Below are 24887 nucleotides of genomic sequence, written 5' to 3'. Positions count from 1 at the left end.
GATATCCATTATACTTTCCTGTGCTTAGAAATTTTTGATTGAATGATAGATATTAAATTTTTCGTTGTTGCATGTTGGACTTTTTCTGTTAAGCATTTAAATCACTTGAAGATATGTTTGCCCCTCTTGAAGTTATTTTTAAGCTCTTTTGGAGAGAGGGTTCAGGGCTAATTTTAGTTCCACTTCTAAGATACTTCTCTGCTGAATGCTCCATGTATTTAGTATAGTTTCTCTATTCTTACTGGTGGAAAAATGAATAGATTATATCCCAGTCTGAACTCCGGAAATTGTTTGACCTACAGCTCTCCAATAGTTTTTTCTCCCAGAAGTTTTTCTTGCTTGTTCTTCTGGGCTTTTGCTTTATCTATGCATATAAATAGGAGAAGGCAATGGCACCCACTCCAGTACTCTTGCCTGGAAAATCCCATGGACGGAGGAGCCTGGAAGGCTGCAGTCCATGGGGTTGCTGAGGGTTGGATGCAACTGAGCGACTTCACTTTCACTTTTCACTTTCATGCATTGGAGAAGGGATTGGCAACCAATTCCAGTCTTCTTGCCTGGAGAATCTCAGGGACAGGGGCGCCTGGTGGGCTGCTGTCCATGGGGTCGCACAGAGTCGGACACAACTGAAGCAACTTAGCAGCAACAGCAACATCATGCATGTAAATGTTGGCATTCTGCTAAGAATCAAGGGCAACCCATAATGCAGATTTCTGGGGCTCTTTCTCTGCATAGTGTCCTTCTCTCATGAACTTTACCCTGTATATTCTAGTACCCTTAGCTTTCTCTACTCTCACCTCTGTCTCAACTCACTAAGGTTAATGGGCTCCTTTTGCAACTCTACTGTACCACTATTGTAAAGTTTCCTCTAATTAGAAAGCCTGGCTGATGGTAAGACTCACCTTATTTCCCTTTTCTTGTATTAGAGTTCTTGGCTGCCTGATGTCTGAAAATAGTTGTTTTCTGTATTTTGCCCAGTTTTTAGTTGTTTATTTATAGAAGAGTATTTCTGAACTGGAAATACTCCCTCATGACTAGAAGCCGAAGTCCCTCTTTCTTCCATCATTCCAGTTATCTGTCAGCTTTTATATTAAGTACCTTTATCTCCAAATTTTAAGGTACTTTTTACAAGTTTTAAGTGTATCAAATATTTGTTTTAAAAACTTGATAACATGAAGTTTAAAATTGCTACTCGGTGTAAAAATGCATAGGCTTCAAAGTCAAATTTTGGACTTTGTATATTTTTTCCAGTGGTTATGATATAAAATTGCAGATCTAGTAACAATCTCTATTCAGAATAACATTCTAGGCATAAGAATAGGCTTTAAAATGATCTTTTGGGAAGGGGGACTTTGTTTATTTGGTTTTTGGCGTTTTCTTTTGGCCAACTGCCCTGTTTAGCAGATCCTATTAATACAACTATTTATGAATTTCTGTATATTAGTATCCATTGATGGACCATATATATTGTTATATACCTGACTGACTGTGAGGAATACGAAAACAGTTAAAATCAAGGTCTGATGATAAATGGCAAAGTGTTCATAGTAAAAATACTCAGAAGGATTCTTAAGAAAAAGGAAATTGACTTGATCAGAGCATTCCATAAGAATTTTCACTTGAAAGTATTGTGATAGCCTTGAACCCTGTGGAACTAGGTTTACAGTACTAGTCTTGGTCAAAGAGCTCTTAACTGAGAAGTCTAAAGAGACCATCGCATCAAGAAGTCTGAGGGAATTACAATAAAGAATAAATGACTGATTCAGGTGCTATAAACTGGGAAATTTTGAATAATAGATGTTTTCTTTTTAGTTTTAACTGTGCTTCTACAGTATTACATTTCTAACAGAATAAAATATAAGTTTAGGATTGTAAAGGCTTCCCTGATAGCTCAGTTGGTAAAGAATCCTCCTGCAATGCTAGAGACCCCAGTTTGGTTCCTGGATCAGGAAAATTCGCTGGAGAAGGGATGGGCTATCCACTCCAGTATTCTTGGGCTTCCCTTTTGACTCAGCTGGTAAAGAATCTGCCCGCGATGCGGGCCACCTGGGCTCGATCCCTGGTTGGGACGATCCCCTGGAAAAGGGAAAGGCTACCCACTCCAGTATTCTGGCCTGAAGAATTCCATGAACTATATATAGTCCATGGAGTCACAAAGAGATGGACATGACTGAGCAACTTTCACTTTCACTTAAGATTCTAAACATGTGATACTGTATAAGAATAAGATAAAAGAAATAAAGATACCAAAGTTGTAGGAAGGAAACACATTGTATAAAAAAGGGAATGACGAAGTAAAGATGAAGATTTTCATGAAAAAGTTCTTGAATTGTTTTCATTTTACAAAAGAAGAGCATTTTCCAATTGGTGGTGATTTATATAGTACCCCTGGTTTTTACCTAGCTGATTTATGTGATTGGAAAAATAGCTGAAATCCATATTATTTTTTTGCTCTTGATAATTGATGTTGCTTTGCCTATTATAAGGTTCTTGTGATTTTCTTTAGATGTCATTTCTTAGTATATATGTCAGGTAAAATTTAGTAATTTTTCTAGAACATTAAATTCATGATTCTTTTACCTCAATTTCAAAACTTGTATTACTTTTACACTCTAATCTTGTAACTGTTTTATTATTCCTGATAATTACTGAACCTGTGTGTTTATTGTTTAAACCTGTATTATAAAATGCTAGAAGATACAACTAGGGTGCTAGGTCAGTCATTTCTGTTCATTTATGTCCTGTGAACAGGAAACCTGCAGAAGATCCTATCTCATGATCGTCCTCCAGAGTATTCAGCTGATTTCTATGCTGCCTACATTAACATTCTTCTTGGAGTGTTCTATACTGTCTGTCGAGATTTGAAAGAGCTCCGGCATCTGGTGAGTTCTCATTTTGCTTAAATGTACATCTTTTATGTAGAAAAGGTGTGAGATAGGCTAGAAGCTAAAAATTTATTCTGGGAATAGAAATCTGTGCGTTAGTACAAATTTTGACCTTATCTGAAACCTTTCAGTCATCTTTAGTTGTTTGCTTTCATATATCCTTAGGAGTGTGTTTTTGATTTCCTCCTTTCTCCATTCTCTAATCACAGATAACTTTTATTAAAATTAAAATGAAGACTAACAGAGAGGAGGTGTGAAAACTTAATAAGCAATTATAATCTAATTTTTTTAACAATTGTTTTTCAGGATTTTGTATTAATATGTATTGATATTACTAGGCCTTCTCTGGTAGCCCAGACAGTAAAGAATCCTCCTGCAGTACAGGAGATCTGAGTGTGATCCCTGGGTTGGGAAGATCTCCTGGAGGAGGGCATGGCAACCCACTCCAGTATTCTTGCCTGGAGAATCCCCGTGGCCACAGGAGCCTGGCAGGCTACAGCCCTTGGGGTTGCAAAGAGTCGGACATGACTGAGCAACTAAGCACAGCACATGTATTGATAGTGGTCTGAAATCTAGATGCACTTGAATGTGGTCAGAAGCTTTACATAGGTCTTTCGTTAGCCACTAACCTTGAGTTAGTAATCTTTATATAAAGGATTACTTTGAATTTATATAAAAGGTTACTTAAAATTTTTTTTAAACATTAGAATAGCTGTAATACTTCATAGGCAGTTTGGAAAATGTATTTACTTTAATTTTCATATTTAACTTAATTTTGATCTTTGTTCTTTAGTTGTGTGGATCCAAGAGAAGGCAAGAATATCTGGTTTCTAAGAATCTTTTATTAATACTTAAGATCTTATCTCCATGTAACAAGATGGTAAAATATCTAAGGTTAGGAAATGGAGCTGGAGAAGGCAATGGCAAGCCACTCCAGTACTATTGCCTAGAAAATCCCATGGATGGAGGAGCCTAGTAGGCTGCAGTCCGTGGGGTCGCTAAGGGTCGGACACGACTGAGCGACTTCACTTTCACTTTTCACTTTCACACATTGGAGAAGGAAATGGCAACCCACTCCAGTGTTCTTGCCTGGAGAATCCCAGGGACAGGGGAGCCTGGTGGGCTTCCGTCTATGGGGTCACACAGAGTCGGACACGACTGAAGTGACTTAGCAGCAGCAGCAGCAGGAAATGGAGCTTTCAAAGGAACAGGTTCTCTTGATATATTTTCTGTGCTTTGCTCTTTTCTTTGCTCTGAAAAATATTACTTAGAGGGATTCAATGTGTATTTGAGATAGAATATAGGAGAAATTGTGTTCACATTTAGTATGTTTTTGGAACTTCTAAATTGTAGGCCTCTTCTGATTTCGATGTAGATTTCAAGTGTCTTCTAAGTAGGGAACAAACCAGAGACAAACTGTTTTAGCTCAAGCTCATCACTAACAACTCTCCAGAAGTTGAATGTCTGAGATTCCTGGTGACAGAGGGAAATGACAACAAGGGGGCTTACAGAGGGGATAGAGGGTCAGTGTGCAGTTCCTGTGTGAGGTGGAGTCGGGAGCGAGTACTCATCCTCTGTCCTTCCTGGGAAATAACTTGTAGTTACCATTCCTTAACTCTGATGTCCTTGAATCCTTTACTTTTTATCTGTTCTGGCAGCCATTTCAAAGTAGATTATTATAAAGTACAAGAAGGAAAAATTATTTAGAGAAGCTATTTGTAGGAAAAGAAAGTGTTAAATCTAAATATGGTTTTTATGAAGTCCTTTGGGTTTCACTGAGGAATGATTTTATTGAGGGATAAGATTATAACTTTTTTTTTGTTATTGTTACATTGTATTCAAAAACTTGAAACTTGAAGTGTGGTTTAAGTCTTTATTACTACTAGTGATACTAATAAATATAAGATGATCTTTAAGTATTGGAGAAAAAACAGTATAGTGTCCTTATTTTTCTGCATATGTAGAATGTAGGATAATAAACATATATTTTCCTTTGAATGGATACTTTTATTTGTTTCAAAGTTTGTGAGTGGCACATTTCTTGAGAATTTAATGTCATCTGCAAAATATTCTTTTTAGGCATCTTTTATATGTATGTACTTTTAAATCTGCTTTGGAGATTATTATGTTACTTTATACCTAGAGGCCAATATATTAGGTGGGATTTAGCCAATTAAGGAATATTTTACATGTTGTATTACTGTTGTTATTGATAATTATGGTTTTTATTGTTGTAGTAATAAACTGTGATAACATTTTATTTGGGCAATTATATTGAAATAAATTTTCCTGAATCCTAACAAAAATTTTACTTGAAAAATAATTTCTAATTGTGATAGATAAATTTTTTTCTCTTTTTTTCACCTTTGTTTATAGGCAGTACTTAATTTTCCTAAATATTGTGAACCTGTGGTTAAAGGAGAAGGTAACTATAATTTTACTGTAATAATTTTTCTTTTGAAAAAAATTTCTGTAAGATGTAAATTATTGAAATTTTCTCCTCTTCGGGGTAGCAAGTGAACGTGATACTCGCAAGCTCTGGAGAAACATTGAACCTCATTTGAAGAAAGCCATGCAGACTGTTTATCTCAGAGAAATATCAAGGTAGTTTTTTATTTATTATATATGTTGTTGCTATATCTTTGTTTAGAATATTTGTTAATGTGTCCACATGTTTTCTTACCTTCTTCACATTGGGAAAAAGTTCTTGTGAAATTTGAATAATTTCTTACTATTTTGGGAAAGACAATTTTTAGCCAGTTTGTTATACAAGGCATATTTTTAATAATTGTTAAATTTTTTAAATCTGGAAAGCTATAGGAAAATCAGTTTCAGCTTTGTGTTTTATAGTTATGTTAGATATTTGAATGGTATAATGAAAAATTGAGCATTTAAATGTGTAAATCAAGTGGTAAATCTGTATTTTTCTGTTCATAGTAATGAAACTACTCAGGAGACATGATTGTGCAGACATAGTATAGTGAGAAGAACAATGGTTTTGATTTCCAGCTTAGCTATTTCTGCCTTTTACAGTATTAGCAATTCACCTAAAACCTTTAAACCTCAGATCCCTCTTCTAACAATCCTTAGAAGACTTCAATAATACATATGAAAGTGACTTGTGATACAAATAAGAAAGTGCCTTATGGATGTTAGGTTTAGTCTACATTGCAAAGCAACATAGATTTAAAAACATCAACGCTTCTGTCTCTTTTCACTTGCTGATCAATTTTATCATTTTTCTTTTATGAATACCTTAATCTATAACTACTTTGTGTTTGATTTAATTAGCCAATTAGAAGATTTTAATATTAATAGTTTCTGAATAAGTAGAAACATTGCAAAGATATTGAATCCTTTTTTAATAATAAAAAGTCATTTGATGAAAGTTTTTGGAAGTCACAGAATAGAAAAGCTTGTGATCTGATCTTTTAAAGGTAGAAAAATTTGGGTGGTCACTACAGTGACTCTTACGTAGTAATACAAGGACTTCTAGTTTTCCATAGGATCATGTTGGCCACCTGAATCCAGTTCTTTCCACAGAGATCACTAAGGAAAGCAAAATCACTCTAACCCTAGCCTGCAGTATGACTAGAAGTCTACTCTGCTGGCTCTGTGGTAAAGAATTCCTCTGCCAATACAGGAGCCCCAGAGATGTAAATTCGATCCCTGGATCGGGAAGATCCCCTGGAGGAGGAAATGCCAATCCACTCCAGAATTCTTGCCAGGATAATCCCATGGACAGTGGAGCCTGGTGGGCTATAATCCATCAGGTTGCAAAGAGTTGGACCTGACTGACTAAGCATGCATGCCCATGCTACAGAGTTAACTACAAGTTTTAAGTTGTATGTAAATAGTGAAATAAACAATCGAAGCCAGCAGAGCCAACTCTGGGGCTGAAGTGAAGAGCTAAGCAATGACTATAGGAAAAAGAGGAGAGGACAGTGGGGACAGGGCTCAGGGTTGACATGTAGTCCTGAAATACAAATGAATCACCTCTGGAAAGAAAGTCCAACTCTAAGTGAGAAAATACTGAGAACAAGTGAGGCCTGAGCACTGGCTACTGGAGAATCAAAAGGAAATGTTTCAAGAGTGTGAAGACAATTAACAAAGCAGGTTTGGGAAAGTTCTGTTTTTGAGGGTGATTTGGAAGGACATGCTATCTCCTGTCTGCTTGGTGGTAAAGAATGAAGTGGAGTAGGGGGGATTAAGGCAAAAAGGTAAACTACTTACCAAGGAAAGTGAATCTGTAATAAAGCAAAATGATAGGTGAGCAATATTTTCAAGAAACTTGAGGAGAGAGGAAGTGTAAGCCAAGGAAGTTTATATCCAGCCAGCCTGTCATTCAGGTATCGTGGCTATAGAAAAACAGTGTTAAACTTGTAAGAACTCAGGGAACGCTATATTCATAAGCACTTTCTGAAAAATCAGTGCAATGGAGATGCCTAGGGAAGCTTTAGCAAAAGAATTGACGGGCACTACATTTGATTAATTATAGGTCAAAACTAAAAGATGGGAACAAGGGTAGAAGAATACTGTTTGTATAATTACATTCTCTGACAGGATGGGAATAACACAATTTACAAAGTTAAAATATGGGAAAAGAAGACAAAGAGAAAAGGCAAAGTAGAATAAGCCCATGGTTTGCTATACAGGTAAAAGGTGGCATCAGAATAGTTCAGAACTTTAAATTATTTAAAAAAATTACATAAGTCTCACACCCCATTATCCCTTTCACTTCTTTCCTAACCACATAGGTAATTTCTAATTTGTTATCATCATCTTTCACAAGTGTGTCTGTATATACATATATCTCTATGTATGCAATTAATATGTAATCTATAGTATGTTTAGATATAGATCACAGAAATCAGTGTTGCTAATTTGATCTCCTGCTTTACCAAGGCACTCTGAAAATATTGTTCTTTATTGGAGTGTACCCATTTATGTTTATTGATAGGAAACATATATGTTTTATTATCCTTGATTAGTTTGAAGAATCTCTTATGTGATTATTTTCTGTGTCTTCTTGAAAGCAAAATTGGTATTTAGGGCAGTTTGCATTTTTGTTCCAGCTGTTTACCTGTATAATAATAGCACATATAATGCTTGTAGTTCCTTTTTTTATCATATTGTGGCATAAAGGGCCAATGAGACGCTCCAGAAGTGTAATAGAAAAATGACATTCTAAGCCAGGTGATATCTCCTGGTCTGTTTGAAACTGCTCCGCTGTAAATGACTCAGCTATTTTCCTTGCTACCTGTGACTGTCATTCACACATGTATAATAACAATTTTTGCTAAATTAAATCAATAGTATCAGTTGGTACTTTTTGATAACTTTATAATTGTGATCAGAAGAAAAGAGATTTTTTGAAAAAAATTAACATCTGGGCATTGATATATAATTTTATATTGTTCTAATATACACCAAGTGATTTTGTAGCGGTACCAACATGTGTATATCATTTGTCTTGTTTATAAGGTAATTAATGTATTTTGTCAAATTAAAACAAAATTTTGTTTTTCTAGGGCTTTAAGTATAGTATACTGATTTTATGTATTTTCAATCCGTTATTACCCTTCCTTTTTTTTTTTCCAGTTCACAGTGGGAAAAGCTACAGAAAGATGACACAGATCCAGGACAACTGAAAGGTATCAAAGGAAGTGTTGAGACAGTTACCAGAGACACTTCTTCAATGATTACTCATAGTCAAGATACTAAAGTTGACACTAAAGAGCATTAGTCAGTAGTGTTATAAAAGATAATTTACAAGCTATCATTATTTATTTATTTACTTTTTGCTGTATCACAGTATCTTAGTTCCCCAACCAGGGACCAAACATGGTCCCTGGCGTGAAAGCACTTAGTCCTAACTACTGGACCACCAGGGAGTTACCACAGGCTACCATGATATTTTAAATAATGATTTAAGCTACCATGATATTCTAATTACTGATTTTCTTTTAAGCAGTACTCCAGTGTAATGGGAGGAAATGAAATTTGAATACCAGTTTTCTGTTTTTTACATATTGGATCATATCATGTGAAAACCAAGCAGTTTATATCTTTAAATGCTTGTATTAAACCAATCAATTGTATACCTAATTTTATCTGTGTATATGTATTCCCTGAGTTTTATGGAATAAAATTCAATTTTATGTTAATTTAGTTTGAGGATTACATTTCATTTGGTTATATTTTGAAAGCTTTGCACTTTTGTTTCCTTTAAAGAAACTATTACCTTGGGTTTATCCCAGTAGAACTAAAGCTGACCCTTGAATAACATATATTTGAACTGCAGAGGTCTACTTATAATGCACATTTTTTTCAGTAAATATATTGTAAATTTTTTTGGAGATATTCAACAATTTGGAAAAACTCATGAATGAACTGCATAGCCTACAGATATCAAAAAGAAAGAAATTAAGGAAAAGTTAAGTATGTCATGAATGCGTAAAATACATATAGGTATACGTATACAAAATATATGTTAACTGAGTGTTGACGTTATCATTAAGGCTTCCAGTCAGCAATAGGCTATTAGTAGTTAAGTTTTGGGGGAGTCGAAGTTATATGCAGATTTTCTACTGTATAAGAGTGGGGTGTCACAAATAGCCTCCATTATTTAAGGGTCAACTTTACTTTTATTTAAAAACAACAACAACAAAAAACTATCTAAAATATTTTGGGTCAGTAGCCAGTGGTGGGGAAAGTGGTATGGAATGAAGTGATACTGAGATTCTGTTTTGGTTTTTAAATGCTTGAGATACCCTACGAATCATTTTCGGTTGTGTGCTGTAATGAAATAAATAGATGCAGGAGTTAAAAATCTGTGATAATTTGTCTGCTCTACTGCCTGTGTGACCTTGAGACCAACTCAGCGTCTTCATCTAAAATGGAAAGAATACCTACCATTAAATTACTGCAAAGATTCAAAGATGCTTAAGTAAAGCACCTAGCACAGTGTCTTCCACATGCTGGATATTCAGTAAATATCAGTTCCATTTTCCCTTCCCCTAAAAATCATTGCTGCTTGACTGACTACTGTTTTATTTATCCATTCATTCTTTTGTATAAGGTACTGTAAGGGTACAAAAAAACATTAAACTTATCTCTATCAGTAAACACTGAAGCTTAGTAAGAAATATAACATGTTTAATTAATTCTTTATATAAAGTTACATGGACCATAAATATATACGAAGTGAGAATTCACAGTAGAGATAAATTTTCTGATTTGGTGTGGTAGGGGAGCATCAGGGAACGTTTAGTGGAGTGTAGCTTTGAAGGGCAGGATGAGTAGGATTTAGACTTCATGTAACAGAGTAAGCAGAGCATTTCATTATAACAAATAACAGAATGAATAAAATATATCAATAATAATATTTACCCCTATCACCATCATTATCATGGCATTTTAAGGTCAGGGCACTTAAAAATCTTTTGACTACAGGATACCATATGGAAGTCAGTACATAAGTGAGAAAAGATATGATACTTAAAATCTAATGGTAGCCTGTTAAATACTTCATGAAAGAATTTTGTTATATAGGTCTCTCGGCATATACTCATGTGGAACTTCCGTACTACTCTAAATTTATCCTGATTGCTGCATACCTCGCTTCTTATAATCCAGCAAGAACTGACAAGAGGTTTTTCCTTAAGGTAATCATTTATTTTCACTTTACTTTTGAAGAAATAGGGAATATTTTGAAATTCCTCAACTCCTATAAATTTATAAGGAATAGAGATTAGAATAAGAGATTGGTATACTTAGGGTTCATTCTTTAAAGATTTTGTTTTCTTTTTATCATTTATCCTTTGTTTCTCACTTCACCTTTGCCAGTCAACAATGTTAATTGAGAACTTTCTTTTGGATACTAAGAATGAATGAGTGCCACTTTTGGGGTGGAGACGTGATGGAGCAAGTAAGCTAAAAAAGATGTATTAGTGTCTAGTAAGATTGATAAACAACTTGCAGGAAGTGTTGAGGAAAGAAGGCTTCATGGAGGAGGTGGCGTTGGTTGCTGAATTTTGAAAGACAAATTAGTCTGAAAATGACACCAGAAAACTGAAACGTCTTTCCTGAAATGAATATCGATAATAAAATCTACAGGCCTTCAGAACTTTATCCATCAACAGAGCATTCCTCAAACTTAGCAAACTTCTAAACAGTTTCTTTGGAATGCAGGAGCCATTTCTTCAATCACCTTCCACCTAAGGAAACACCAACTCTCTTTTTCCATAATGAACTCAGCTGCTTTTCCCCATATAATCACTTATTCTCTTTTACCAATTTGTTATGTTAAATGGGTGAAAAATATCCTTACAACCAGATACATTTTGCTACACATCCTAGGCAGTTACTGCTGCTGCTGCTAAGTCGCTTCAGTCGTGTCCGACTCTGTGTGACCCCATAGACGGCAGCCCACCAGGCTCCCCCATCCCTGGGATTCTCCAGGCAAGAGTACTGGAGTGGGTTGCCATTTCCTTCTCCAATGCATGAAAGGAAAAGTGAAAGTGAAGTCGCCCAGTTGTGTCCGAGAAAGGAAAAGTGAAAGTGAAGTCGCCCAGTCGTGTCCGACTCTTAGCGACCCCATAGACTGCAGCCCACCAGGCTCCTCCATCCATGGCTAATTAATAAAAAATTCAGTCAAACTGAACTTTTCTCTTTTCAGATCTTGGCTGCTTTTCTGTCTAACTCTCCAACCTTTTTTACATTGGTTTCTCCATCTAGAATTCCTTCCTCTCCAATCTCTGAATGCTTGAATTGCACCTATTCATTTTTTTCCCCCTTGAATCATTTATTCTTTTTTTCTCACTTAAAGATAACAACCTAAGTGGATGAGCTAGGTAATTTCACAGAGGAGTTCAGTAATAATTGTACATTTAAAAAAGAATAAATAGGTTTTGTTAAAAATAAAAGAGATGGGAATAATTTAAAGGGTGGTAACTCTTTTATTATTCTAAAGCTCCTATTATAGTATCATATGCTCCATACACTGTTATCCAGAACATTCAGGTGCCTTTGCATGTATATTAATTGGAAAGAAACCTCATTTTAGAATTGTTTTCTTTTTGAAAACTATGCAATTTGATTTATTAAATATATTGTAATACATTTTTATCTATTTCCTTTTCTCCTGTCTCTACCAGTAGTCTTTCATTTAAAGAGGGCAAGGACTGCCATCTGTTTTTTTTTCTCCACTCTTAAATCTAAGTACTTAACCAAATATGCTCAATTTTATGTGAATTGACAACTTGCCTTACAGAATGACTGAAAACTCATTAATCTTTGTAAGTCTTATTTTTATAGAAATGTGCTGTAATAAATCAATATAAGTTCTTTAGGAAGTATCACTTTTAATTTAAAACCTCTTTATATGCAAAGGTAGTCATGTATACAATAAAAATCTGAATTTAAAAGTCTAAAATATGTTGATATTTTAAGGTGATATTCAGGCAATAAATAGAATAAAATAATAAAGCCCAAGATACATAAATTATTATTGTGTGTACCATGTTTTAAACAAATTGTGCTTTCTGTTTTATGGAGTCCTATCTTTTATCTTAAAAATTATTTATCTTAATTGCAGCATCATGGGAAAATCAAGAAAACCAATTTTTTAAAGAAACATGAAAAGGTATTTATGTTTTCATTTATCTAATGAAAAAACTTATGAATTTAGAATATTATTAAAAGTAGGTAAATGCATAATTGTATTAGCCATTAGGCTATAAGAAGTTACTTGTATTGATATGGCACTCTCATAATATAATAGTATTTTATTATGTAGAATATAGTGATTGGGGAAGCACAATTCAGGTGAGCTGGTTCTAGAGATAAAAGTGAGTTGACAAAATTTTTTCTAAGTGAATTAATAGATGAAAAAGGTCACACTGAATTTTCAGTTAAATATAGCATGTATTCCTCTTATCCTCTTTGAAATACCCACAGATATGGCATTGAAGAAGTTAAAAAGGTAAAAAAAACTAAGAAGGTCTAAGAAGATCAGAGATCTGTAAAATTTGAAATTGACTGGTAGATAGATTTACAGGTGACTAAGCAGATCAGGGGCTTCCCTGGTTGCTCAGATGGTAAAGAATCTGCCTGCAATGCAGGAGACCAGGTTTCGACCCGTGGGTCGGGAAAATCCTCTTGAGGAGAAAATGGCAATCCACTGCAATATTCTTGCCTGGAAAATTCCATGCACAGAGGAGCTTACTTAGCTAGCCTAGTCCATGGGGTCACAAAGAGTTGGACACTACTTAGCAACTAACAGACACACATAAGCAGATCAGGGAAGACTGAAACGTAATGCCCCAAACAAGCTATTTTGACCTGAGGAATCTGGAAATGCTTAGGAATTAGAAGCAATATGTACCTTTGGAGGTACGGTTGTGGGACAAGATTGAAATTGGTGAAAGGAACATTTAGTCTGTTCGGATCTCTCTGTGACTTTTCTTGACAGAAACTAGTGAAGTTTGAACTCTAGACTTAGCATTATGGAAGCTGAGAGTTTTGTTTCTCTTTTATTGTTAAAAACTATTTTACTTAGCTTACACTTCTGAATTGAGGACATTGTTTTACTGTCTTTGCTGCTGCTGCTGCTGCTAAAAAAAAAAAAAGCGCTTACTGTGAGTCTGGTATTCCTGTGTTACTCTTGTTTACTCTGGGTGCTCTCAAGTTCTCTGTTCCTTTAGTGTTCTTTGAGTTTCACTGTGATGTAGCTGGGATTGAATTTCTTTTTACGTGACATTAATTTGCTTCCTATTTGGAATAATGATGCCTTTTTAATTCTGGTAAAGTCTTAGTCATTAACTTTTCAAATATTGCCTCTCCTCCATTCTCTCCTGGAATAGGAAATGGCAACCCACTCCAGTATTCTTGCCTGGAAAATCCCATGGACAAAGGAGTCTGGTGTACTACAGTCATGAGGTCGCAGAGTCATACTTGACAGAGCATGCACAAATACACACAAGTTTCCATTCTCTCTAGCATGTCTTCCTGAGACACTAATAAAGTATCAGTGTCAGTCTAATTCTACATTTTCTATTTTTGCTGACCTGTGCACATAATGTCCTGCTTCCTGAATATTTTATTATTTTTAATTATTGGCTTAACTTAAATGTTGGCATTTTTGAGGCCTGAGGTGTGTTCCTTTAGAGAAGTTTTACATCTGCATCTATGCAGGCACTTAGAAACACCAGTAATTTGGGATTATTTGAAATTCACTTCTCTGCCTGTGTGCTTTCAGACCACAAAGATACTGTGAATTCTGCCTCCACATCAGAATTAGCTCTGGCTTCTAGTTAAAAGTCTCAAGGAAGACTTTTCTCCTCCATTCACACAGAGCTAGAGTTTGGCAGGCAAATTTCCTTATCAAATCCATTTGCTTGGCATGGAAAGACTTCTAATTCGCCCTTTCACTGAGACATCTCTGATTATGCTCTCTGCTATAGGGAGATCATTGATTTTGTACCCTCTTTCTTATGCGTGTAGCTGCTTTGGGTCATAAAGGATTGGAAGGAGAAGGGAAAACTTCTGGCGGAGGTAGTGAGGGAAGGATTTGTAGTAGGGTTTGCATTTTGAGTGAGCACTCAAGAATGGTGAGGTTTAGATATTTAGAGACGGACAGAGAAGATATTCCCATTGAAGAAATACCAAGAAGTACAGGTGAGAAAGTATAGGATTTATAAATGACATAATGAAATACAGTTGGCTCTATTATATGGTGAGTTTGAGAGAAAAGTCAATTGAGACCAGATTGTGGAAGAATTTCCTCACTTGGCATTTAGGGGAAGAAAGCCCATCTATTCGCCTCTGTATCTCAGTACTTGGTGGTAATTGGTGCATGTTTATTGAACAAATGAATAAATTGGATGAATGAATGAAGAAAATCAAACAATGAACATGGAGGTAAGAGATTTTAGGCCTTACTCTTTAGACAATTATTTAAGAATGTTGAGGAGGGAGATATACGAATGCTGATCAGAGAGAACTGTGAAAGCTTGCACTTTAGACCATCCTTGTGAAATGAATGGATTTGTACAAGTCTAGGAAGATAGTCTTGATGGAGGGAACTGTATGAGTGAAGACATTGTGAGGGTGTTTTTGGTTGTGAGGGTGATTTTAGTTCTAGGTGAATGATAGTTCTTCTGATATTCTTGATTTTTGCAGTAGCCTCTTTGGTTCATGTCATTTTAAAAATCTGAACTAACTTACTGAAATCTGTATGCACTTAGTCGTTCCTTTGTATTTTTATTGCCTCTCCTCTTGAAATCTTATTGAATGCTTACTTTTTGCCAAGCATTCTGCTAGAAGCTCCAGACAAAGTGGAGAACAAAAGAACCATTGTCTTTGCTCTCATGAAGTTTTCAATTTAATCAAGGGATCAAACCTTAAACACAAACCATATGAGCTCAATTCTGTTTCCTTATTTAAATTAAAGGAGATTTGATTTAATCTTAAAAAAAAGAGCAAACCATACAAATAATTTATCATTAATAGTGGTTTTAAATCTGTTGTGTTTGTTCTTCACTTGTATTTTTTTCTATGTCCCTTCCTTTTTTTAATATGTACTCATTTTTTTTAAGATTTTACTTTTCAGTTCAACTAATGCATGTATGTGATACCAGGTTATTTGCCAGTTAGTTTATATGGAAAATCAGCATTTTTCCTTTCCTCACTCATAGTTCTGTTCCCCTCAATTAAACTTTTAACTGCTTCTAGTTTTAGTTTTTTCTGGTATAAATATCTGTAACTCCAAGTTTATGTTCCAGGCTCTATTTTTCTTAATTTGACTTGATACCAGTTTTGATTCCATTTTATTTCCTCAAACGTTTATTTTATTTGGTTTTCTTTTTCACCTGTTTCTTCTGTTCGTACAGACCTTCATTCTCTAATGAGCTATGGTGAATCTAGTGAGGTGTTTCTCACACTTAGACTTTCTCTCTAGGTAGGAAGCCAATTTGTGTTTATAGAACACAAAATCAGTTCTGTGAAGAAGATAAATGTCATATACCCTACAAGGCACTGTAACACTTTAATTTTAAATTGGAAATGTGTTTTCTAATCATAAAATAAGTGAAAATTAGAAAAGTATTCGGAGAAGGCAGTGGCAACCCACTCTAGTACTCTTGCCTGGAAAATCCCATGGATGGAGGAGCCTAGTAGGCTGCAGTCCATGGGGTCTCTAAGAGTAGGACATGACTGAGCGACTTCACTTTCACTTTTCACTTTCATGCATTGGAGAAGGAAATGGCAACCCACTCCAGTGTTCTTTCTTGCCTGGAGAATCCCAAGGACGGTGGAGCCTGGTGGGCTGCCGTCTGTGGGGTCGCATAGAGTTGGACACGACTGAAGCGACTTAGCAGCAGCAGCAAAGTATTGGTGGCATTTTTGCAGTGTGATTCTCAGCTTGAATTGCCTCCCACTTTACTCCCAACACTTCAGGAATTTGTTAATTTTTACTATTCTCAAGTCACTTCTAAGTGTTATTGAAGACTGGGATACCAGTTCCATTTAGATAGCTCAGCTTTTACCTTTATTTTTTTCTTTCTCCCTCTAACATTTCATTCATTATACTTTCATCCGTTTATTTTTTAAACTAACAATCCCAAGTGCTAGGGATGAAAAAGGTAAATAAAACATCTGTTTTCAAGGCATTTGTGTAAAGAAAAAATGTAAATAAGTGTATAATGATAATAATAAAAGTTGTTGAGCACTGTAAGCCAAACACTGTAGACTCTGTGTATGATCTTACTTAATTCTCAAGATGAGTTAATGAATGTAGTTACTAACATTATCCTCATTTTCTAGATGATTAAGTTGAATATTAAAGAGAAGTTTAGTAACTCGCCTGAGATTATATAGTTAATATGGTAGCACCAGCATCCAGTTCTTGAACTTCCTGAATCCAAAGCCTACTGTGATGTTTGACATATTGTTCTATCACTCATACAACTGACAAATGATTATTATCTAGGATTTTTAAAGACTCATACAAACAAATGAGAAAAAGGCAAAGGTCCAGTAAATAAATGGGTAAGTGATACAAAAAGGAATTTGAAGTGTCTTATAAACATGACACAGTTATCACCCTCATTGACTAATGAAAGAAATGCAACTTTTAAGTATACAGTTTATTACTTATTATTTATTTTTGGCTGCACTAGGTCTTCGTTGCTGCGTGTGTGATTTCTCTAATTGCAGTGAGTGGGAGCTACTTTATAGTTGTAGTGCATGGGTTTATCATTGCAGTGGCTTCTCTTGTTGTGGAGCATAGGCTGTAGGGTGCTCAGGCTTAAGTAGTTGAGGCAGAAAGGCTTAGTTATCCTGTGGCATGAGGAATCTTCCCAGACCAGGGATCGAACCCGTAACCCCTGCATTGGCAGGTGGGTTCTTAACCAGTGGATAACCAAGGAAGTCCCAAGAAATGCAACTTTAAGCAACACTGGGATATTATTTTATACTGTTAATATTAGCAAAACTAAAGGAGAGTGTTTACAACTCCAAGTGTTGGGTGATAGTGTGGAAAAATAAGAGCCTGTAAATTCTGCAGTTTGATCATATCAAAGTCAATATTTGAATGTATTTTGCATTGATCAGGATAGGCTGGGTAGTACTATAGTGACAAACTTTGTGACCCTCATTGGCACCCAAAGCTGGTGCTCTGTGACAGGGACAGGGTGGGGAGGGAGGTAGGAAAGCGGTTCAGGATGGAGGGGACACATGTATACCTTTGGCTGATTCATATTGATGTATGGCAAAAACCATCATTATGTTGTAAAGTAATTATTCTCCAATTGAATAAACCGGGGGGAAAAAAAGGAATACTGGAATGGGTTGCCATTTTCTTCTCCAGGGAATCTTTCTGACCCATGGTTCGAACCCACATCTCCTGCATTGGCAGGCAAATTCTTTGCCACTGAGCCACCAGGGAAGCCCACATATATAGTAGTAGTTTAAAAATTGTCATGAAAATTATAAAAATACCAAATTCTGGAGAACAATTCCTTTTCAAGAGGTAAAGGGAGAATGAGATATGGAAGGGGTGCCGGGGTCTTCAGTTTGTAACATGATCAAATGCTTTTTTGGTACAAATTGCATAATATTTGGATGTGGTTGAAATTGGACGGTGGGTACACTGGTATATTTTCTAAATGTTTGAAGTATTTAACAAGAAAAGAATATAAACTTTAAGACCTGGAAAATGATTTCTAAACTATCTTTTAGATATAAGTAGCTGGTATAAATTACTTTTTTTGTAATTCTGAGTAGGTTTTTTTTTTTTCAACTTATTCTTTAAAGAAATGGTTAATCCCGTGCATGTAAAATAAAGCTTCCCATTTATTTGCCTTTGCTCATATAGAGTACTTAAATTCTTACACTGCTACTAAAATTATCTGATAGAATTATCTAATCTAATTATCTATAGACCCTTGAGCACTGCAGTTTTCCAGTAAGAAATAATTGTATTATTGACTCTGTAGACAAGTATGAACAAAAAAGTTTTAATTAATTTTATATTGTTTCAAACTGACAGCCAAACACTGCATTCATTTTCTAAGCTTGAATTTACTATAACTTGTCTTTTTAGAACAGTTAATGTTGAATAAATACATTTTTCAGGAAGTGGCACAAAGAGTTGTGGTAAGGAGTTAGTAGTAAATTGTAGTCTAGGGGTTAGGGCCTAGACCCTACTTTTGATTGTGCATTGTCTTGACAAATGACTTGGCTGAATCACTTAACATCTGGTTACAACAGCAAAATAGGGGTGATGTTTGGAACTAGACTGGATGACTTGTGAATTCTTTAATGTTTGTTGATGCTAAGTCAGAACATCTTGAAGACAGCATTGAAAAATCATTATCATGTCAGGTAAAATTTTAACTTCGAGACTGCCAGTTAGATTTCTTAGCCTCTGTGGGGACTGTGTACAGTATAAGTATGTTGTTATTGGAAATTTATAATACAGAAAGCAAGTGTTCTGCTGTAAGAAGAAAACCATGTTCTTTTTTCTTATAGACAAGCAATCATCTCCTCGGACCAAAACCATTTCCATTAGACAGATTATTAGCAATATTGTATAGTATTGTAGACAGCAGAGTTGCTCCAACAGCAAATATCTTCTCCCAGGTAAGCTTAATGATAGGCTGTTATATATTTTCCTTATCTTTATGGAATTCTTCAGGTAGTGTGTCAGTAGAGTTCCAGACATTTAGATATTTGGTCTGCATATGTTACTACTATAAAATGAACAATGTCCTTGGTAAGTAATTGAAATTCAAAATATAGTCTTTGAGGGTATCACTGAATTTGCATATACTTAAGGTATAACTGATAACAGAAACAACTTGATGTTTCTAGGCTTTTTCTTTTTTTAATAAATTTAATAAATAATTTTAATAAATTTAATCTTGCTGATTAAAAAGTGACTTCATGATTAAATTGTTGAATTATAATATAGAAATGTAACGAACAAATTTAAGAAATGTATTTGTAAGAAAATGATCTATAATATTCTTATTCCTCATATATATACTTTGCAAGTTGACAATATGCATTTTTTTAAAAAGTGATAGTTTCCAAAATGCTTTAAGTTTTCAAAATTTTCACTAGATGGCAGCAGTAGCATAAAAATAAGAAACATGACATTTATAAAGTAGTTAAACTTCTTTTTTTTTTTGATAACGTTTAAGAAAAACCTATTCATTGAAAATATAGTCACAGACTTCTCCTGTGCCTCAGTGGTAAAGAATCCACCTGCCAATGCAGGAAAAATGGGTTCAGTCCCTGGTCTGGGTAGATGTTTTATGCTCCGGAACAACCAAGCATGTGTGCCACAACTATTGAGCCTGTGCTTAGAGCCTGGGAGCCGCAGCTGCTGAGCCCGTGAACTGCACCTGCTGAAACCTGCACCATAGGGCCCATACTCTGCAATAAGAGAAGCCACTGTAATGAGAAGCCTGTGCGCTGTAACTGTAGAGTAGCCCCCAGTTGGTGCAGCTAGAGAAAAGCCCACATGGCAGCAAAGACCCAGCACTGCTGCTGCTGCTAAGTCACTTCAGTCGTGTCCGACTCTGTGCGACCCCACAGACGGCAGCCCACCAGGCTCCGCCGTCCTTGAGATTCTCCAGTCAAGAACACTGGAGTGGGTTGCCATTTCCTTCTCCAGTGTGTGAAAGTGAAAAGTGAAAGTGAAGTTGCCTAGCACAGCCAAAAATAAATAAAATAATTTTTAAAAATATATAGAGTCACAACAGATCTCTTAAATGGTTCAGAAAAACAATACTTAGCACATGGTGTGAATGGATAGAAGAAAAAACAAATGATGACACTAGTATTTACGGAAAAGCAGTGTCACCTCAGATGTTTCAGTTAGCATTTTGTTTTATGTATATATTTTTAGTTTGAAAACATGTAAATAATAGCATTTACATTTCAATTTACTGCAAATAAATATGGTTCGTGAATAGATGTTAGATTTTATAATCTGGTGCATGATGGTAACCTTTAATGCTTCATTTAAAGAAGTCTCTGGTGACCAAAAATAGGTATATTCTCAGTGTGCTCAGCACACTGATAATTTTTATATAAGTCAGCTTTATAGAAAATTCTATATACATTTATTATATTTTTGGAGAAAGGGAGTCTAGTGAGTTATTAAGTTATGTAAATAAATAGCTAGATGGGTAGGTGTATGACTGCCCTAATGTTGATAATTAAAAAATTTTTAATATGTATTACAGGAATTTTTTTATGATATATATGTATATGTTTATAATACATATAAATGCTTTGTCTGAAATTAGTTTTTAGTCAAATTGTACATTTTATTAATAGCTTTCTATATATAATACTTGATCTTTATTGTAAGAAATTGAGCCTCAAGAGGTGAAATGACCTTCTCACTATGACTGAGTAAATCTTCAAGAATTAAAGCCTAGAGAAGTGAAGTAGACAGTACTTCTGAACAGAGCAGAAAGATGTTTGCATCATGTATGATTATTAATACTTCTTAGGGGCCCCAAAATTACTTTTGTGGGAGACACATATTAGGATGATAAATGGGAGTTTCTTTCTTTCAGAGACCTTATATTGTGGGGGGGATAAAAAAACATGTACATAAAAGTAGTATTGTAAGGCTGTGAGTGAATGTTCGACGGTGCTGCTGCAACGTTTACAGTAAAAAGAGGTCATTTCTGGATTGGACAAGAGGAGAGAACTTGAAGGCATCACAGTAAAGGTGAAAAATGGAGCTCGACTAATAAGTAGGACTTTTTTCTTTAAATATTGCTTTTTCTAATTTATATAAATGATGTGTGTTTGTTGTACAAAAATACGTAAATAAAAAAGGAAAAATAATAGTAGAATTACCTGACATCTTATATCCAATGAGTAAGATTTATAGAACTTTAAGAAGGAGGACAATATGACCAAAGTGTGGGAATAGGAGAAAAAAACAAGACACACTTGTGTGAGGCGAACGTAATAACCATTACACTAGAGAAACGCGACCTGTAAGACACACATTTGTGAAGTGTCAGACCCTATAAGTTGAGAATAAGTGGGGTTATATAGTAGCCCCACTACTAAAATTACAGCTATTTTAGCTGTGATTTTAGTTGTGATCTAGTAGTAATTTTAGTTGTGATGTAGTAGTAAGTAATACTGCCACTACCACATGTCACACCTTACATATTTACCTAACATTGGTAGAGCATTTCCTAGCAGCAGATGTAGGTTTATAAGGATGGACAGTCAAAACAATGATAGGCTGCTGATTTAGGGATCTGCTCACTACTCTGAGACTTTTATAGATGAACAATGTCACCAGTCTTTGTTTTCAGTAATGTGTATAATGTTGTACTTAAGCAATTTAGCACAAAATCTATCTTTGTGTTTTAATGAAGCTAAATTCTTTTCAACTTTAACCCCCTCAGCCTTTTCATTCTTTATCTCATCTAGATAGCAGTCTTCAAAATGATAAATTTTGTATATTTAAAATATTGCTTTAAATGAATTTATGTTTATTTGATGAAAAATCATTTAATACTTCATCTCAGTGATTCCATTTGGGATACAAAGGTTGGAGGAGAATCCATAGTGTCAACCAACCACAGATTGAAAATACTCGGAAAAAAAATCCAGACAATTCCAAATAATAAAACTTGAATTTGCTTCACTGGCAACTATTTACCTCTTATTTACAACTATTTAATAGAATTTGCATTGTAACAGGTACTAAACATAATCTAGAAAAGGTTTAAAATGTGTGGGAGGATGTAACTAGGTTATTATGCTCTTTTATATAAGGTACTTGAGCATCCTCAGATTTTGATATGGAGAGCTGGCGGGTGGTGTCCTGAAACCAGTCCCCAGGATATTGAAGGGTGACTGTATAACTATTTCTAGGAAGTTTATGTTTATTTTTGTTCAGTCAATAGAATATCAAAAAAAATTTTTTAAGTACTCTCTTTAAGAACAAAGTTCAGTTCAGTTCAGTCGCTCAGTCGTGTCCAACTCTCTGCGACGCCATGAATCACAGCACGCCAGGCCTCCCTGTCCATCACCAACTCCCGGAGTTCACTCAAACTCATGTCCACAGAGTCGGTGATGCCATCCAGCCATCTCATTCTCTGTCGTCCCCTTCTCCTCCCGCCCCCAACCTTTCCCAGCATCAGAGTCTTTTCCAGTGAGTCAACTCGTCGCATGAGGTGGCCAAAGTATTGCAGTTTCAGCTTTAGCATCAGTCCTTCCAGTGAACATCCAGGATTGATCTCCTTTAGAATGGACTTGTTGCATCTCCTTGCCGTGCAAGGGACTCTCAAGAGTCTTCTCCAACACCACAGTTCAAAAGCATCAATTCTTTGGTGATCAGCTTTCTTCACAGTCCAACTCTCACATCCATACACGACCACGGGAAAAACCATAGCCTTGACTGGACGGACCTTTGTTGGCAGAGTAATGTCTCTGCTTTTTAATATACTATCAAGGTTGGTCATAACTTTCCTTCCAAGGAGTAAGCGTGTTTTAATTTCATGGCTGCAATCAGCATCTGCAGTGATTTTGGAGCCCAAAAAATAAAGTCTGACACTGTTTCCACTGTTTTTCCATCTATTTCCCATGAAGTGATGGGACCAGATGCCATGATGTTTGTTTTCTGAATGTTGAGCTTCAAGCTAACCTTTTCACTCTCCTCTTTCACTTTCATCAAGAGGCTTTTGAGTTCCTCTTCACTTTCTGCCATGAGGGTGGTGTCATCTGCATATCTGAGGTTATTGATACTTCTCCCAGCAATCTTGATTCCAACTTGTGCTTCTTCCAGCCCAGCGTTCCTCATGATTTACTCTGCATATAAGTTAAATAAGCAGGGTAACAATATACAGCCTTGACGTACTCCTTTTCCTATTTGGAACCAGTCTGTTGTTCCATGTCCAGTTCTAACTGTTGCTTCCTGACCTGCATACAGGTTTCTCAAGAGGCAGGTCAGGTGGTCTGGGATTCCCATCTCTTTCAGAATGTTCCACAGTTTATTGTGATCCACACAGTCAAAGGCTTTGGCATAGTCAATGAAGCAGAAATAGATGTTTTTCTATAACTCTCTTGCTTTCTCCATGATCCAGCGGATGTTGGCAATTTGATCTCTAGTGCCTCTGCCTTTTCTAAAACCTGTTTGAACATCTGGGAGTTCACAGTTCACATATTGCTGAAGCCTGGCTTGGAGAATTTTGAGCATGACTTTACTAGCGTGTGAGATGAGTGCAATTGTGCGGTAGTTTGAGCATTCTTTGGCATTGCCTTTCTTTGGGATTGGAATGAAGACTGACCTTTTCCAGTCCTGTGGCCACTGCTGAGTTTTCCAAATTTGCTGGCATATTGAGTGCAGCACTTTCACAGCATCATCTTTCAGGATTTGAAATAGCTCAACTGGAATTCCATCACCTCCACTAGCTTTGTTCGTAGTGATGCTTTCTAAGGCCCACTTGACTTCACATTCCAAGATGTCTGGCTCTAGGTCAGTGATCACGTTATCGTGACTATCCTGGTCGTGAAGATCTTTTTTGTACAGTTCTTCTGTGTATTCTTGCCACCTCTTCTTAATATCTTCTGCTTCTGTTAGGTCCATACCATTTCTGTCCTTTATCGAGCCCATCTTTGCATGATATGTTCCCTTGGGATCTCTTATTTTCTGAAGAGATCTCTTGTTTTTCCTATTCTGTTGTTTTCCTCTATTTCTTTGCGTTGATCGCTGAGGAAGACTTTCTTATCTCTCCTTGCTATTCTTTGGAAGTCTGTATTCAGATGCTTATATCTCTCCTTTTCTCCTTTGCTTTTCGCTTCGCTTCTTTTCACAGGTATTTGTAAGGCCTCCTCAGACAGCCATTTCGCTTTTTTGCATTTCTTTTCCATGGGGATGGTCTTGGTCCCTGTCTCCTGTACAATGTCACGAACCTCCGTCCATAGCTCATCAGGCACTTTATCTATCAGATCTAGTCCCTTAAATCTATTTCTCACTTCCACTGTATAATCATAAGGTATTTGATTTAGGTCATATCTGAATGGTCTAGTGGTTTTCCCTACTTTCTTCAATGTAAGTCTGAATTTGGCAATAAGGAGTTCATGATCTGAGCCACAGTCAGCTCCTGGTCTTGTTTTTGCTAACTGTATACAGCTTCTCCATCTTTGGCTGCAAAGAATATCAGTTCAGTTCAGTTCATTTCAGTCGCTCAGTCATGTCCGACTCTCCGCGACCCCATGAATCACAGCACGCTAGCCCTCCTGTCCATCACCAATTCCCAGAGTTCACTCAAACTCATGTCCACAGAGTCGGTGATGCCATCCAGCCATCTCATTCTCGGTCGTCCCCTTCTCCTCCCGCCCCCAACCTTTCCCAGCATCAGAGTCTTTTCCAGTGAGTCAACTCGTCGCATGAGGTGGCCAGAGTGTTGCAGTTTCATCTTTAGCATCAGTCCTTCCAATGAACACCCATTT

At 36.0% G+C, this 24887-nt stretch overlaps 1 protein-coding gene across 2 annotated transcripts in view; it reads left to right on the top strand.

Moving 5' to 3' along the window:
* The window catches only part of ORC5 (origin recognition complex subunit 5), an 82330-nt gene that overhangs the window by 21356 nt on the left and 36087 nt on the right, over positions 1-24887 (top strand). Inside the window, exons 6-12 of one of the 2 annotated variants that reach the window (XM_055420725.2) lie at positions 2752-2882; positions 5262-5310; positions 5399-5489; positions 8487-8539; positions 10440-10552; positions 12484-12531; positions 18918-19028. In XM_055420725.2, the coding sequence (XP_055276700.2) occupies positions 2752-2882; positions 5262-5310; positions 5399-5489; positions 8487-8539; positions 10440-10552; positions 12484-12531; positions 18918-19028 (596 nt within the window). The remainder of the gene's footprint in view (positions 1-2751; positions 2883-5261; positions 5311-5398; positions 5490-8486; positions 8540-10439; positions 10553-12483; positions 12532-18917; positions 19029-24887) is intronic. The other variant, XM_088834188.1, reaches the window with a different exon arrangement.

The sequence above is a fragment of the Moschus berezovskii genome, chromosome 3, assembly GCF_049115385.1.
Source record: "Moschus berezovskii isolate FMDL1 chromosome 3, NW_MosBer_1.0, whole genome shotgun sequence".
Lineage (NCBI taxonomy): Eukaryota > Metazoa > Chordata > Mammalia > Artiodactyla > Moschidae > Moschus > Moschus berezovskii.
The sequence above is the reverse complement of the archived record's forward strand: the minus strand, read 5'-3'. Positions and strand labels throughout refer to the sequence as shown.